General features: G+C 42.9%; 1 protein-coding gene across 1 annotated transcript in view; it reads right to left on the reverse strand.

Moving 5' to 3' along the window:
- Positions 1-2,436: 2,436 nt before the first annotated feature.
- Positions 2,437-15,541, reverse strand: part of RALGAPB (Ral GTPase activating protein, beta subunit (non-catalytic)) — a gene marked incomplete at its 5' end in the record, with an annotated part of 58,363 nt that continues 45,258 nt past the window's right edge. Inside the window, 7 exons of the mRNA XM_015425242.1 lie at positions 2,437-3,158; positions 4,186-4,334; positions 5,618-5,696; positions 5,878-5,989; positions 6,455-6,591; positions 9,287-9,409; positions 14,870-15,035. Coding sequence (XP_015280728.1) covers positions 2,965-3,158; positions 4,186-4,334; positions 5,618-5,696; positions 5,878-5,989; positions 6,455-6,591; positions 9,287-9,409; positions 14,870-15,035 — 960 coding nt within the window. The remainder of the gene's footprint in view (positions 3,159-4,185; positions 4,335-5,617; positions 5,697-5,877; positions 5,990-6,454; positions 6,592-9,286; positions 9,410-14,869; positions 15,036-15,541) is intronic.

Here is a 15,541-nt window from a genome sequence, read left to right on the forward strand (position 1 = left end):
AATGATTTTATTCTGTGCCACTGTATTAAAAAAAAATAGTGCTAGTTGCACCAATACTTCAAGGATGGACGCTGCTCCAGTGTAAGCGGCATGATCCATTGCTCAGTCTTTTACATAGAAGCCTGAGGCCCTTTGTGATGTTTTTCACGGGTCACTTTTCTCCTTACAAAGCCACAATAACATTTTGTATGAAGAAAGGTATCCCCTGTGTTAAGGGAATGCTGCAGAAAGCCAGATTTTCCTTACTATAAGAGTCATGAAGACAGTACTTCTGCAAGGAACTGTTTTAGAAAACCTCAAGTCACTGGAAATTAATGTAAGTCACTGGAAATTAATGTAAAACTTCCAAATGAACAGTCTGATCCCCCATACATTTTTGCTTCATAACTTACTCCACAACTAGACATGTCTCTTGCTTTGGCCCAATTCAATTATGTTCCAAAGTATCAAAAAATTCAGCAACTGAAAGCCCGTTTCAAAAATCTGTTTTCTTATGATCTTAATGATACAAAGGGTAACTTACCTTTGCACTTTATACTGATTCTTCTCACAAGTAGTGTCTTGCATATTAATATTTAGAAATACAGGTCTAACTAAGCAAAACTGTACTATGCAGTTGTTTTCCATATTCTTTACACAAATTCAAGGTTTTAGATACAAAGGGTAACTTACCTTTGCACTTTATACTGATTCTTCTCTCATATAGTCTTCTCTCAAATAGTGTCTTGCATATTAATATTTAGAAATACAGGTCTAACTAAGCAAAACTGTACCATGCAGTTGTTTTACACATTCCTTAAACAAATTCAAGGTTTTCAAAGCTTCCAACCTAACCCACCGGAACGACTGAATATAAAAAGGAAAAGGCACAGACCAGTGGAGGTCAACTGCTTTGCAAAGACTTTAGATATGGTTATCAAGAGGAACAGAGTCAATGTTCTAATCTGTGCTACAGGTATACATGGGCACAGAAAATGAATATCCCAAACTCATTCAATTCTGACAACGTAAAGGCCCAAAGACTATTGTTTACTAACACTGGGAGAGAATTCTGTGTGTTGCAGAAAATTACTGGCCATTAACTCATCCAGGGAAAGCAGGCGCTCATTAACAGAGACGAACAAATAAAAGCAAAGATACTGTATGATCACTTATGAGCCACCTGCTCATGTATTAATTCTGAAAACAAAAGGTAGAGTAGCAAGGGATACCTGATGCTGAGAGCTAGCCACCCTATGGAATTTCTCAGTTATGTTCCTAGAGCAGCTGAAAACATACAAGGATATACTGGCACTTAAATCTTAAAACACATTTTCTATGAAGCATCCCACTGAGCTTGATGGTGCTTCTTTCTGAGTAGGTATAATTAACATTTTAACTGTGGACACCTGCAGCAACTTCCCGCAGTTAAGCAAGAGCACCACAAAGGGTTCTGGCCAACATGCATCACACTGCAGTTAATGGCTTTACAAAGTCACAACAGAAAGAAGTTCCAAAAGCAACACACCAAGCTGGCAACGTAGGAACTTAATTCCTGTTGGTTTAAATATCTTATTATATGCTTACTTGGAAGCAAGTCCCATTGAAGTCAACAAGATGTATTTCTCAAGAAGCATGATAAATGTGTTTAGGATTGGGTGCCTCTCAGTCATCTCTGAAAATACTGCTCTGAGAAAGCACTTTCCTCAAGTATGGATTCTCTTCTGGAAGACTAAAAGGTATAGAATAATTTTTAAACCTTTTAGCAGCATCAAAAGAGTTCTATTAAAATTGTGGTGTTTTGACTCAGATCTAGATTTCAACAGCAAGAAAACCCATTTTCTCCTTTAAAGCCATAGGATCCCCCCCTCCTTTCTCAAAAGCCAGAACTTGATGTGCCAAGGGGCATAAGGTTTCTGCCCAAAACAGCAGTTGTGGTCTGTTTCCTCTTCAAATAATGCCTAACACAAAACACAGCAACCAATGAAGTAGAATGTGACCAAGGAAACACTTTCATACTAATAGATAGTTCCTTCTGGCTGTGCCAGTTTACCATCCCTGAATACAGGGATGGACACATTCCAATTGCATTCTCTTCTGTAAATTACGATTTTACTTCTTTCTCTACCAATAAGAAATAAAGCCACTACCATCCAGAAGACAAACTTGTAACTAAGGGCTGGTCATGAACTCAACCACAGGAAACGACCACTATACAGGCAGCACACCTATAGCCCAAAGCTGCTTAATGTCCCAAATGTCTATCCTTGGCCCAGGGTAGTTATCATCTTCTTTGCTCACTTTCCCTCCTTCTCAGGATGTCCATATTAAAACAGACCACAGCAGCAGGCAGGTGGTGACAGCATTCTACACTGATGACCAAATGCTGAGCAATAGATCCATGGTGCAGACACCTTGGATTTTGAGCCAAGCCATTGGAGCTCTCTGACCGGGGAGGGGGGGGGAGAGAAAAAAGTCTGGCACCAGGACTGGTCATGAAGTGGGCACGCAAGCAGAATTTAGTTAACTGCACAGGGGCTGCCTTGCAATTGTTATGGTCTCTGAGAGAACTTGCCCTTGAACCTAACCTGCTCGAGAAACTAAGTTTGAAATTCCAGACATTAGCTCTATGCCCAGAACAGGGCATTTTATGCAACTGTGGGACAGTATGAGCTGTGAGAAGTGTAGCTCACCCTCTCCCTCTTTTAGACACTGACTAATATTGTCTACTGCTAAGCAATGCTTGATGGTGAGAGATGTTACAGCTTATCCCTCTGCAGCCGTTGGTGGTGTGGGGCTGTATCCAGAGACTTGCAGGGTGAGGACCCAGGTCCAGTCCCCATTTCTTCCTTGCTGCAAAAGCAGAGGTCATGCTCAAGTTGTGGTTTCTTTATACAGGAGTTCCAAGATGGGGAAGGTTGTTTTTTTCCTTTTCATTACAGTAGACACCAAGCTCTGATCTAATTGTTCAAGAAGGATATTGGTCTAAGGATTGCAGTTTTTTAGCCCGACGTCTTGGAAAAGGGAGGTATAAAACTCCGGCTCCAGCTGTTTGTTCCTGTATTTATTGACAATGTCCGCTATTTTCTGTTTTCGGCGGACATGAGGAGGATTGTACGAGTCACTTTCCAGCCTTTTTCTTCGACAAATGTTTATTACAGTCTGTCTCACTAAGAAACCTTCGGGGGGAAAAAAGAAGTTAACAGCCAAGTTAACAATCCTGGGAACATTACTTTTAAAGACAGCTTGAGGCCAAAAGAAAATATTCTTAGCTCGCTCAAGTCAGTATGACTTGTGAGGGTTTGGATACTTATCACAATTGTCAGCCTTAAAGTAACCACTTAAATGTTAAAGTCCTATTTATACTTTTGGAGGGTTTCATTTGCGTGCAGAGTAATTGGAATCATATCATCCAGCTCAGTGTCCCTTCTAAGCTGAGATAGTGTGAGCTAGCTCACAGTTTTTTAGCCTCCAGCTCACACATTTTTTGTCTTCACTCAGGAAGGGTGGCTCCAGAGCAAACTGACTTAGGCAGTAGCCAAATTGCTCGCTCACCACTTTAATGCCAGAAGCTCACAAAGTAGAATCTTTCGCTCACAAGACTCCACAGCTTAGAGGGAACATTGATCCCACTCCATTTTGGTGCGGGGGACCTAAGCTCCCCCACCACAGCTCATATTTTTTCCTCTCCCCCTTGGATAACTGGGTAAACAGAAAAGAAATCAAAAGTGTTATATCAGCACACTACCATCTCCCTGGCCACCAGCTATGCTTCCTCTAGACACAGCTAAAATTTGAGTCCCTCAGCCTCCATCTCCTAGGCTACTCTCCTTCACTGAAATACTTCCACAGGAAGAGCTTTTGAACAAAGGGGGGGGGAGTACTTTTCTAAGTAGAACAAGAGATTCGAGGGAGAATCTTTGAGGTGTATCCTATCACTTATTAGTGGAGCAGAACTGTGCTTGTGTAATCAACAAATGTTCCCAATGCAGCCTGTTGTATTCCAAAAATCATGCCCAAAGGGTCAGTATTTCCCCAGGAACAGGGTGGGGGAAGGCCTGCAGTGGGAGGGGGGAAAGGGAACCCACCCTTTTATGATGGCAGAAGTGTCTTCCACCAGCTAAAACATGGTTCGGATCCACCCTATTCCACTGCATTAGTATCCTAAGCCAGACAAGTAAACTGTTAACAGGTTCCAAGACCTACCTAGAGCTCTTCTGCTCACTATCATCCCATCCACCAGCGGGATGACCATGTTGAATTTCCCAGTAGCTCCTTGCACTTTTACCCTAAATAGGCCAGTGTTTAAAGGATGGATGAAGATCACTGGAACTTCTTTTTCAGGAGTAGAGGATCTAAAACACATAAGAGTTAATTTAAAGATCAAAGATATTGCACTAGCATTGCCATTTTTTAAAAACAGAAAAAAATATATAAGAATTGACGTATATTTATTTTCCTTGGCACAAATGTTCTTCATTTACTTGGCAAATTCATGTCTTACTTTTCTATTTAACTTTAGGCAGATTACAACAAAAAACCCCACACCTAAACTTAAAAACAAAACAAAAAAACCTAGCATCAAGCAACAAAGTAACACACTAAGACAGTAATAATCAGCAGGAGAAAATTTAAGACTAACAAAAGAAACTCCAAATCAATAAAAGTAGGGAATAAAGCCGATCACAGCATCAACAGTAAGACAGAACTAGAAATAAGATTTAAAAGATCAGGAAAGGAAACACTACGCACTTTCCAGAATATATGTGTAAAAGGACTTGACCAATCTCGAGTGAGGGAGCATGATGAGTTAGGGAATTCCACAGTCTGCGAGCTCTGGCTAAAAAGCTCTGCCCTGAATATCCACCACCCTCACTTCTCCTCGTGTAAGTATGTATAGCAGGGCACCAGAATCAACATCTCAAAACATGAGCAGATTTACAGGACTGATGTGGTCCTTCAGGCACTTGGGTCCCAAGTCATTTGGGGCTTTAAAGATCAACATCAATACTGTGAACTGGGCCCAGGAACAAATGGTCAGTCACTGCCACTGGGTCACGATTGGCATTAGAAGATTGGCACCCCACAGTGAACTCCAATTAGAACCCTGGCACTCACTATTACAAACTACATTTTCCAGCCATTTTACAAAGGCAGTCCCCCTACAGAACTCAGTGTATTAGTCTGACTACTGGTATAAGTAACCTCTAGGTGACGTAGTGACAATGCAACTGGCCCCGAGGAAAGTTCGTAAAATAGCATGTAACATATACCTGTTGGTGGGAAGCTTGATGTGACTAGCAGACAAGAGAGCTGAAACAGGCTCATGTATGTTGTGGTCATTACACTGCAGTTCCCTAGGGCTCATGCTTGGTGAGTACAAGTGGGAACATTGTGCACCCAACCACACAACCTTGGCTCACCAATAGTGGCCGCAACAACTCTCAGTCTCTAAGGTTCCAAAGCATACTTCTCAGATTACAACAACTGTTGGGGCTATGATCTATGGGAACCCAAGCTCACATGGTACATTACTCCTGCCAGTAGACAGATTCCATGACTGAAGAAAACAGAAGAACATAATCTATTAATCAGATCTCAGAAAATATTTGCTAACAGAAGAGAAATCCAGTTATACCTCAGTGAAGTGCTGCTGTTTGCAGTTGTTTCTACTCCAGTACTGGTCTCTGATCCCACGTCAGAGAGAGGGAAGTTCTCTGCAAGACAAAGATGTTCACAGTATGGTCAACTGTATTACTTTTGTCAGGAACCAAGGAAAGGTACAAAGAACACAGTACCAAAAAACTAAATCAACAAGTGTCTAGTATTCAAATATAAAGAATTCTCCCTTCTCTTATTACCCAGTCAGGTGGAAACACAACTCTAAGACTTACACACCTATATCATCGTAGCGTTCGACCCAGACCACATACACCTTGGTTTCAGGTCCCATTGGGGGAACAGCCCGACCCTGAGGCAACCTCTTTGATCTGGAAGTAGGACTGAGCTGCTGCAAATAGAAAATACACAGGTGTTTGTCAATTAAAGCATCTGTACATTGAATTAATTCATTCATCCCTATTTCAGAAGTCTTTAAGATAACTTAACAGCAACTTCTTTCCAGCCTCCGTCCTGAACACTTCACTGGTAATGGAAGATGTCCAGGCTTGGGCCCCTGTTTTAGAGTTGTTACTTAGGTTCGCCAACAATCAATGCATTTTCTGGGGAGAGTTTCCTACGTGCTGAATGCTTCATAAATGACAGCTCTCTATGACAGAAGCAGAACCTAAGAGGGTTGAGGGCAAATGAGCCACGGAGTACATTTACTACCTAGAAAAGACCTACTGTAATATGTACCTAAAAATTAACTTTGATTTCTGAATATTGTAACTGTCATGAAAGCCACAGCGTGATTACGTCTAACCATCAGAGCTTAAAGGAGGAAGCTACCCTCACTGGTTAGAGAATGTCTTACCCTTTGTGAAGAATTGAGATTGTCTGTATGATTGGGAAAGAGCTCGAGGGTCAGTGCTGGCTGCTTTGTAACTCCAGGTAGGAGATCCATATTAGAGTCACTCTCCTGGTCAGAGACACTGCTTTCTAATGAATCAGCTAAAAATAAAAAATAAAAAAGGGGATGTCATAGCCAAGTAGTGTGTAAACAGCAATCACCTTAAGCTGTCATCATCACACAGCATCTTTCAAACCGTACTTTCCCACAATTAAGCCAATGCATTTGTGAACAGTGCTACAGTGGCCAGTCTTCTGTACATAACCAGCCTATTTCTTCCATCAATCACAAAGTATTTCAGAAAATGCACACCAGACATATCCAACTACCCCCGACTCTATTGCATATGAGTTTAATTTTAATGCATTGGTGGATAGAAATTCTGCATGAAACAGTAATGTCTTATTAGGTAATATCTCCCCACTGGAAGCACACAAAGCATTCATATCTAAAGATCTGATGGTCAATGAGAGAGTCATTCCACTGAGAACAAAGAGGTAGATACCACCAGGGTTTCGTTTCATTTGGGTGTGATACTTTGTCATACAAGAGTTAAGGACTTTTGGCCAATTGAGAAAGCAAATACACTATGTGGATGTACTGGAGAAGTTATGAGAAGAAAGGCCATTTGTCTCAATTACAGAATGTACTGGCAGGACTAAGTAACCAAAAACCCTTTTACAAATGTATTTGGAACAGGGATATTGGTACCGAAATTTCCAAAAGAACTCGGAGGGAAATTTATGAGGCAATTAAAGTAGTTTATTTTATGTTCAGCTCCTCAGAGAAAGACGCAATACAAGATTTTTAAAAAATCAATTTAAGTCTTGCCAGGTTAAACACAAGTTTTAGAACAGCTAGGTTTAAATACTGGCAGTGACAAGATGAAAGTGCAGCCTCTGGTCATTTACAGTGGAAACAGCTCATATGCCCAAATACACTTGAATGCAAATTGCTGGGATAGTCATTTTTCAAATAAAGAGGATTTGTCTGAAATCCGATGTGTTAACTTGTAACTTCAACTACTAGTTGCTATTACTGCAGAGCCCACTGACTACTGAAAGGCTGTATTCACACGTTATTGAGCAACAGCATCAATTCCCACTTTGAAAATGTTTAATAAAGAGTCTTGGATTTAGCAGAAATTGGTGTATGTTAACGGATAAAATACAGAATAGGAATAGCTGTGTTGAAAAGTAAGCTTGGTGAAAAATAGAAATTGTTTATCATTCATTGGATGAATTAATATTCTACTGCACAGATTTATTTTTTTGTGCTAAGCACCTAAATAAAACAGAAAATGAAAATGTGTACTTGCTACAACTCAAGGTAAGCTGCAGGACGGTATACATAAACATGGAATACTTTGAGATCTGCCTCTGTCTAGGAAGTTTTGGTGCTCCTTTAAGGGCTGAGTTGAATTTAATTGTAGAAGTACACATTAGAAACTTCAAGTGTACCACACAATACATGAGGTGGGGTCACACAACGTTTGGCCATGTGCATACTGTACACATCCATTGGAAAGCAGCAGCATTTCCAGCTTCCCACAGTGCATTTCCACAGTGTCTGTGTGTGTGTGGGGGGAATATGTAGCTGTGACGGACAGCCCTTCAAACAGGTTTCAAAATGCTGCACTATAAAAGTACCAGGAGGTGAAGAGTTAAATCTCCTCCAGAATGGAGAGCTTTGAGTGACAGGCCACACCAAACAGTCTTATTGGCCAGCTCCAGTTAAGGGCAGAAATTTTTATTACCTGGGGGCTGAGGGGGAATGGCCATTCTGACAGATTCCTGAGCTGAGAGAGACGACTCTGTACCTTAACTGTTGAGAATCTGCTCTGAGGAAGAATTCAATGGAAGAACTGAGAGTCTGAGTCTCAGACTATGCTGAAAGCAATTTTACAGAGACACAAGAACTGGGAATGAGATTTGGCAAGGTGGTCGGGTAATGAGATGAGACTCCCATTCAGGCCAAAGGAGAGGGGATACTTCTTCTATGGAAATAAGAAGAATCGCTGCCCAGTTAAACAGGGAGAGTTATCTCTGGGAGGAGGAGATCCCTGATCTGTTGTGAATGGAAACTGCTTGAGACGCCCCAAGAGCCAGATAGAAATTAGGGATTAAAAGGAAGGGAGTTAGGTACTGAAAGAAGGTACCAGCCTCAAGGAAATAAGAGGAGAAATTGGAAACTCTATTAAGAAGCATTGTAGTGTTTGGAAAACACAGGGGGAAAGCCTCTTAATATGAGGATCTCAATAGCTAAGGAAATAATCTTCAATAACTCTCCTTTGCCTGTCCTGTATAAAGAATTACAGTCTGTACAACCACTGATTTTTGCCTCGAAGTTAACAACTCCTGATTACACCTGACCTTCCCCTCTTTTAAATAAAATCTTTTGTTCTGTTTGACTTTTACAATCGTCTCAAGTATCATTTGAAAAGTTCAACCCAAGAGGGCTCCTTATTCTTCCCTCAGGTTCCAGAGCTGGGCTAAAAGCCAAATTATATCTCTGTGACGGGGTGGGATAGACAGTCTTTTGAAAGACAAAGAAGAACACCACGTTACTTGGGACGGCTCAGTCACAGAAGGGAACTTGGAGGGGAAAAACTACCTCTGAGGGAGGGAAGTGTGAGGGGCCGTCACAGTAGCTGACTCAATTACAAGACCAAAGTGGACTCACACTAAACGTTTAACACACACAGACACTTCCACTGCAAAGTAGTATGCAGTTCTAATGTGAACACTGAAATAACTCTGAATCTTTTACATAAAGACACATGCAGACATTACTTACTCAAGGACTCCAGAGGTGAGGGGACAACAAAAGCTATTTCTGTAAGCGCATCTGCATAATATAGCACCTTTTTTTGTCCATTGAAGATACTTGCCCCAACATCTTCTGAAGAGATTATTTCATCTGAGAAGGAAAAGCAAACAAAAATGAAACTTAAGGGATGGTCTTCTTGTTTCTTATGACATCTACCCATCAAGCAGTGTTACTCGAACTATTTGAACTTGGAGCCTACTCCACCTCCAAAACTTACTCTACCTGTTAAGATCGTCACATGCAGTCATCTGCATACCAGCTACTGCTTCATACAAGGATCTGTGGATGAGGATACTAACTCTAGCACCTACATGAGAAGAACAGACCAGGATCTCGCCAATGCGTTCCTAAACCATGTATAGGAAAACATAAGCACAAAGCGCCAACCTTTTGAGCCCTCTTCTCCCCAAATCACATTGGGTTAATGGGACAATAGGAACACAAGAGAACATAAGAACATAAGAGAAGCCAATGTTGGATCAGGCCAATGGCCCATCTAGTCCAACACTCTGTCACACAGAGGCCAAAAATACCAGGTGCCATCACGAGGTCCACCAGTGGGGCCAGGACACTAGAAGGACCCTCCCAGGCACCAAGAAGACAGAGCATCACTTGCCCCAGAGCCCCTATCTATACCTTGTGGCTAATAGCCACTGATGGACGTCTGCTCTATATGCTTATCTAATTCCCTTTTGAAGCCGCCCATACTTGTCGCCGCCGCCACCTCCTGTGGCAGTGAATTCCATGTGTTAATCACTCTTTGGGTGAAGAAGTACTTCCTTTTATCCGTTCTAACCCGACCGCTCAGCAATTTCATTGAGTGCCCACGAGTTCTTGTATTGTGAGAAAGGGAGAAAAGTACCTCTTTCTCTACCTGCTCTTTCCCATGCATAATCTTATAAACCTCAATCATGTCACCCCTCAGTCGTCGTTTCTCCAAGCTAAAGAGCCCTAAGCGCCTTAACCGTTCCTCATAGGGAAAGTGTTCCAACCCCTTTATCATTCGAGTTGCCCTTTTCTGCACTTTTTCCAAAGCTATAATATCCTTTTTAAGGTGTGGTGACCAGAACTGCACACAGTATTCCAAATGAGGTCGCACCATTGATTTATATAGCGGCATTATGATATTGGCTGATCTGTTTACAATACCCTTCCTAATAATCCCCAGCATAGCATTGGCCTTCTTTATTGCAGTCACACACTGTCTCGACATTTTCAGTGAGTTATCCACTACAACTCCAAGATCTCTCTCTTGATCAGTCTCTGCCAGTTCAGACCCCATCAACGTGTATTTATAGTTAGGATTTTTGGCTCCAATGTGCATCACCTTGCACTTGGCCACATTGAACCCCATTTGCCATGTTGACGCCCACTCGCCCAACTTTGACAGATCCCTTTGGAGTGCCTCACAATCCTCACTGGTTTTCACCACCCCGAACAACTTTGTATCATCCGCAAATTTAGCCACTTCACTGCTTACTCCCATCTCCAAATCATTAATGAACAAGTTAAAAAGCAGTGGACCAAGTACTGATCCCTGTGGTACCCCACTGCTTACACCCCTCCACTGGGAGAACTGCCCATTTATACTCACTCTCTGTTTTCTATTAATTAGCCAGTTTTTGATCCATAAAAGGACTTGTCCTTTTATCCCATGATTTTTGAGCTTGCTTAGGAGCCTTTGATGAGGAACTTTATCAAAAGCTTTCTGGAAGTCAAGGTAAACAATATCTATTGGATCCCCCTTGTCCACATGTTTGTTCACCCCCTCAAAGAACACTAACAGGTTAGTGAGACAAGATCTTCCCTTACAGAACCCATGTTGAGTCTGCCTCAATAGGTTTTGTTCATCTATGTGCCTACTAATTCTTTCCTTAATAATGGTTTCCACCAATTTACCCGGTATCGACGTCAGACTGACTGGCCTGTAATTTCCCGGATCTCCTCTGGAACCCTTTTTAAAGATGGGAGTGACATTAGCTACCTTCCAGTCCTCAGGAATGGAGGCTGATTTTAAGGAGAGATTACATATTTTTGTCAGGAGATCCACAAGTTCACAATTGAGTTCTTTCAGAACTCTTGGATGTATGCCATCTGGGCCTGGTGATTTATCAGTTTTTAAGTTGTTTATCAGTTTTAGGACCTCCTCTCTCGTCACCTCAATCTGACTCAGGTCTTTCAACACCCCTCCTGAAATCAGTGGTTCTGGAGTGGGCAAGCACTTTTCAACTTCCACAGTGAAGACAGAGGCAAAAAAAAAAATGCATTCAGCTTCTCAGCCATTTCCCTACCATCCTTCACTACTCCTTTTACCCCTTGGTCATCCAAGGGCCCCACTGCCTCCCTGGCTGGTTTCCTACTTCTAATGTATTTGAAGAAAGTTTTATTGTTGGTCTTTATGTTTTTCGCTATATGCTCCTCATATTCCCTTTTTGTCTGCCTGATCGCAGACTTGCATTTTATTTGCCACAGCCTGTGTTCCCTTTTATCAGCCTCACTGAGACTAGCTTTCCAATGCTTAAAGGAATCCTTTTTACCTATAAGGGTGCAGCCACTCCCTACAAACTCAGTGGGGCTCAGCAACAGGTCAGCTGCCAGGGGCATTACATCTAGATCTTGGTCGGAAAAGGAAGGAAGGCATTACCTGCTTCCAGGTCCAGTCCTCTTTGGAACTTCACACTTCACTGTAGGTGTGCTCCCATGCCCACAAAGGCATACTGTCATAGTTAGATAACTATGTTCTCTAGGGTGACTTCAGATGCAGAGTTCTGACTACTATAATTCATCTGCTGCCTAGTCTGTTCAATTTTAGGCACCAGGTAAAAACATTCTTTCCCACACCCCCAAGATCTTACCTGTTTCATTTACACCACCACTTTACTGATATTGCATTAGCTGAGTTTAGATTCTATTGTTTTTTAAGCTAGTACTTCATCTGATTTAATGCTATGCTATTAATTTATTGTTTGCTTATCTATGCATTTTAAAAACCTATTTTAATTGCTGTTTCTATGTTTACATTGGCATCCACCTTGGAAACCCTTGTCAGGGTAAAAGTATAAGAACAAATAGGACCAAATAAGATGCCCAACACATCCTTAAGGAATAACACGTGACAACGGTCATCGCACATTCAAAACTGACACTGGTAATGCTCATCAAGAATTTTTGGTTAATTGAAAAAGAATCTGAAGACTGCCAATATCATTAGCTATTAACAGAAGATGTCTGCAACAAATAGATGATTTTGTAGTGTTTGACAAACAGCATTATACACTGCCACGGCTCACTCAACCTTTCAACAGAGCCACTTCCACCCTCTCGCCTCCCTTTTCCTGTCCTAACATGACTCATCCACTCCCTTTCCCCACCACTGTTACTGCCTAGAAACCTGTGGAATCCCAAAGGGAAAAGTATCAGCCTCTGCCCTTGCGACAGCCCCTCACAGGGTCCTATTTCTGCACAGCCTGGAAGCCATAAGAGTCCATGGGATTACTCCTATACAAATAAGCCATGCTGCCCCCATAATCCCCCCCCCCAGCTTGTTCAAAAATATATTTGTAACCATCAGTGGCTGCAATCTTGCAGACCTCAGCATGTGAATACTGAAGGCACTGTAAACTGGGAACAGAAAGAACCTTGGGCAGGGAAGAAAAATGATGGAGACCTCAAAATAGCAAGAGGTGGTAATGAACCTCAGTAGTGCCCTCCAATGTTTCCTCTAAGCTGTGGAGCAAAAATTCTGCTTTGTGAGCTACTGGCATTAAAGTTGTGAGCGAGTGATTTGGCTACTGCATAAATTAGTTTGCTCTGGAGCCATCCTTCCTGAGCTAAGACAAAAAAGTGTGAGCGGGAGGCTAAAAAAAGTGACCTAACTCACACTAACTCAGCTTAGAGGGAACATTGGTGCCCTCCCCACTGCAATGGTAATAGGGTGTGGGCAAATGCATTTTCCTAAAGCCACTGGAAACCTCAACGGCAGAGAGCAGTGTGAGGCCCAGGCTCCGTCGAGGGAGGGAGGCCTCCAGTCGCCGTAGTCCTGTTGGGCGGACACGGGGAATGGCCCTGGCAGCGGGGCGGAATAAGAAGAAAAGAGGCAAAAGGAGACCTGTCAGGCAGGGGACAAGGTTAGCAGCGCCTTAAGCGTCCCTCTGACTGCACAAACTAGACCTTAAGCCACAAGGGCTGCGGGGCTTCCTTCAGAGCGTTCCCTCTCTCTCAGTGTGTCTGTCTACCTCAGTCTTGTCTGTGTCTCTGTCCTCCTCGACCTCCTGCCTCCTCTCCTTCTTATACCCACACCCCACTCCCAGCACCCGTCCATTCCGTGCTCCATCCCCCTCCCTGTGAAGCCCCACCCCCTTCATAATGCTCAACGCTGTAGGTTTAGCTAGGGTGGAGTCTTCTTCCGGCCGCCGGCCGCAGGGTGAAAGGGCTGTGAGCGATACAGTGCTTTTCGTCTCGTCTCCAGCTGCGCCTCTTCACCGCCCCTCTTCTGCTGTGCTCCATGGCCCTCTAGGTCACCTTCTTGCCCAGCCATCTCATTCTCCGAGCCAGGGGAATGTCTGGGCTTTGTCATCTTCCCTATGGTGCTTCTCTTGCCCCAGGTGCGGTTCCTCCCCCCGGGACTCCTCCGGCGGCAAGGGGCTTTCCTCAGGTGTGTGCCATGTCTTTGGGATGTTGCGGTAGGGACCGCCCCCCGTCCCGGGAGGCCGGGAGCTTGAACCGGGTGACCGGGACAAGCAGCATTCAGCTGGTAGCCTTGTGCCTGTCAGAAAGGGAACTGTCTAGGTTCTTTTGTTAAAGGCAATTTAACACCTCTGCTGGGGCTGGAGGAAGGAAGCCTGCAGCCAGTAAAAGTCTTTTACAACAGACTACTTCTTTCCCCTAATGTTAAAAGGGAAAGTAAGAATAGGACGCAGGAAGTGAGATGAGGGGGCAGCTGAAAGATGGTAAGTGGAGACGGGGAGGTGGGGAATAGGAGGCAGCTGGGTGGAATCAGATAGGCAAAGGACTATTTTCTCCCCCTGGTCCCTTCCCAAGATTTATTTGTGGCCCCTTGCTTGTATTCTTTATCATTATTTCTAGAAAAAGCTTCAGGTGGTTGCTTTTTTTTTTGTTTAAAATCAGTCTGTGCTTTGCAGGCACTTTCCCTATATTACTGAATAACTGAGACTAGCCTAGTTTATATTTTCCTTTTTTTCCCCTTCTCACTTATCACTACTGCCCAGATTCCATAAATAGTTCTTTTCCGTGATGGAAACATTTTTTGTTATGAACCATGGCTTCCCGATGCTGACGTTACCTTCCAAATACATAGAGAAAATATGCACACAACACAATGCATTAGCCAGACTGTAACAGGAAAGATTTTCCCGTGTCTGAAAGTCCCTTGCTGTTAAAGAGTCTTGATTAGAACGAAGGCAGTATTCAGTGCAAAACAGACATGTGTTATGTGAAAAAAATGTTATAGCAAATGCTCTTAAAGTGCAAGGACATCATAAAGACACAGAGGTATTAAAGCAAACAGAGCTCTCCCTGAAAGCCTCTCACCTTGTTCAATTCCCTCGTCATCAGAGAAGCTGTTAATGGACCAACTAGTTGAAACATGCCCAGTCCATCCAGGGTGTTTTCCTACATCAACTGACCAACCAAGAGACAGCAAGAACTCTAGGTAGTGTGGCTGAACACTCCTGGAAGACTCTGCATTCTTCAGGATCTAGAAGAAAAATGACGAGCATTGCAGTGAGAACAGATGGCTAGGCAGGAAATCCCTTACTGAAGCCTCAAAAAGGCACGCTCAGTTTTGACAAGTGCTTCTTGAAGTATCAAGACTTATCAACACAGCACGTTAAACAGAACTGACACTATGGTACAAATTGTTCACATCAACTAGGAATACAGCCCAGGGCTGTGTGTATGCCACAACTCCATTTAAGCAGGAAGAGGAACTTCAATGGGAAGTGTTACTGGGAACAGAATTCAAACTCAGCTTTTGAAAAGAAAGCTCTTAAGAATCACTACTATATGAAAATGAATGTAGACAACCTGGTCAAGAAGAAGTTCCTGTACAGGGAGTGAGGATTAAGTGCCATAGAGAACACCTTATCCTCCTCGAATATGAACAAATTGCAGAACTGTGCAAAATAAGATTTGCAAGTGGGAATCCACAAGGACTCGTGGAAGGCATCTCATTTCCCTCTTCCCCACTATTTCATACGAACA

Source organism: Gekko japonicus, unplaced genomic scaffold (genome assembly GCF_001447785.1).
Source record: "Gekko japonicus isolate JY-2015 unplaced genomic scaffold, Gekko_japonicus_V1.1 scaffold3783, whole genome shotgun sequence".
Taxonomy (NCBI): Eukaryota; Metazoa; Chordata; class Lepidosauria; order Squamata; family Gekkonidae; genus Gekko; species Gekko japonicus.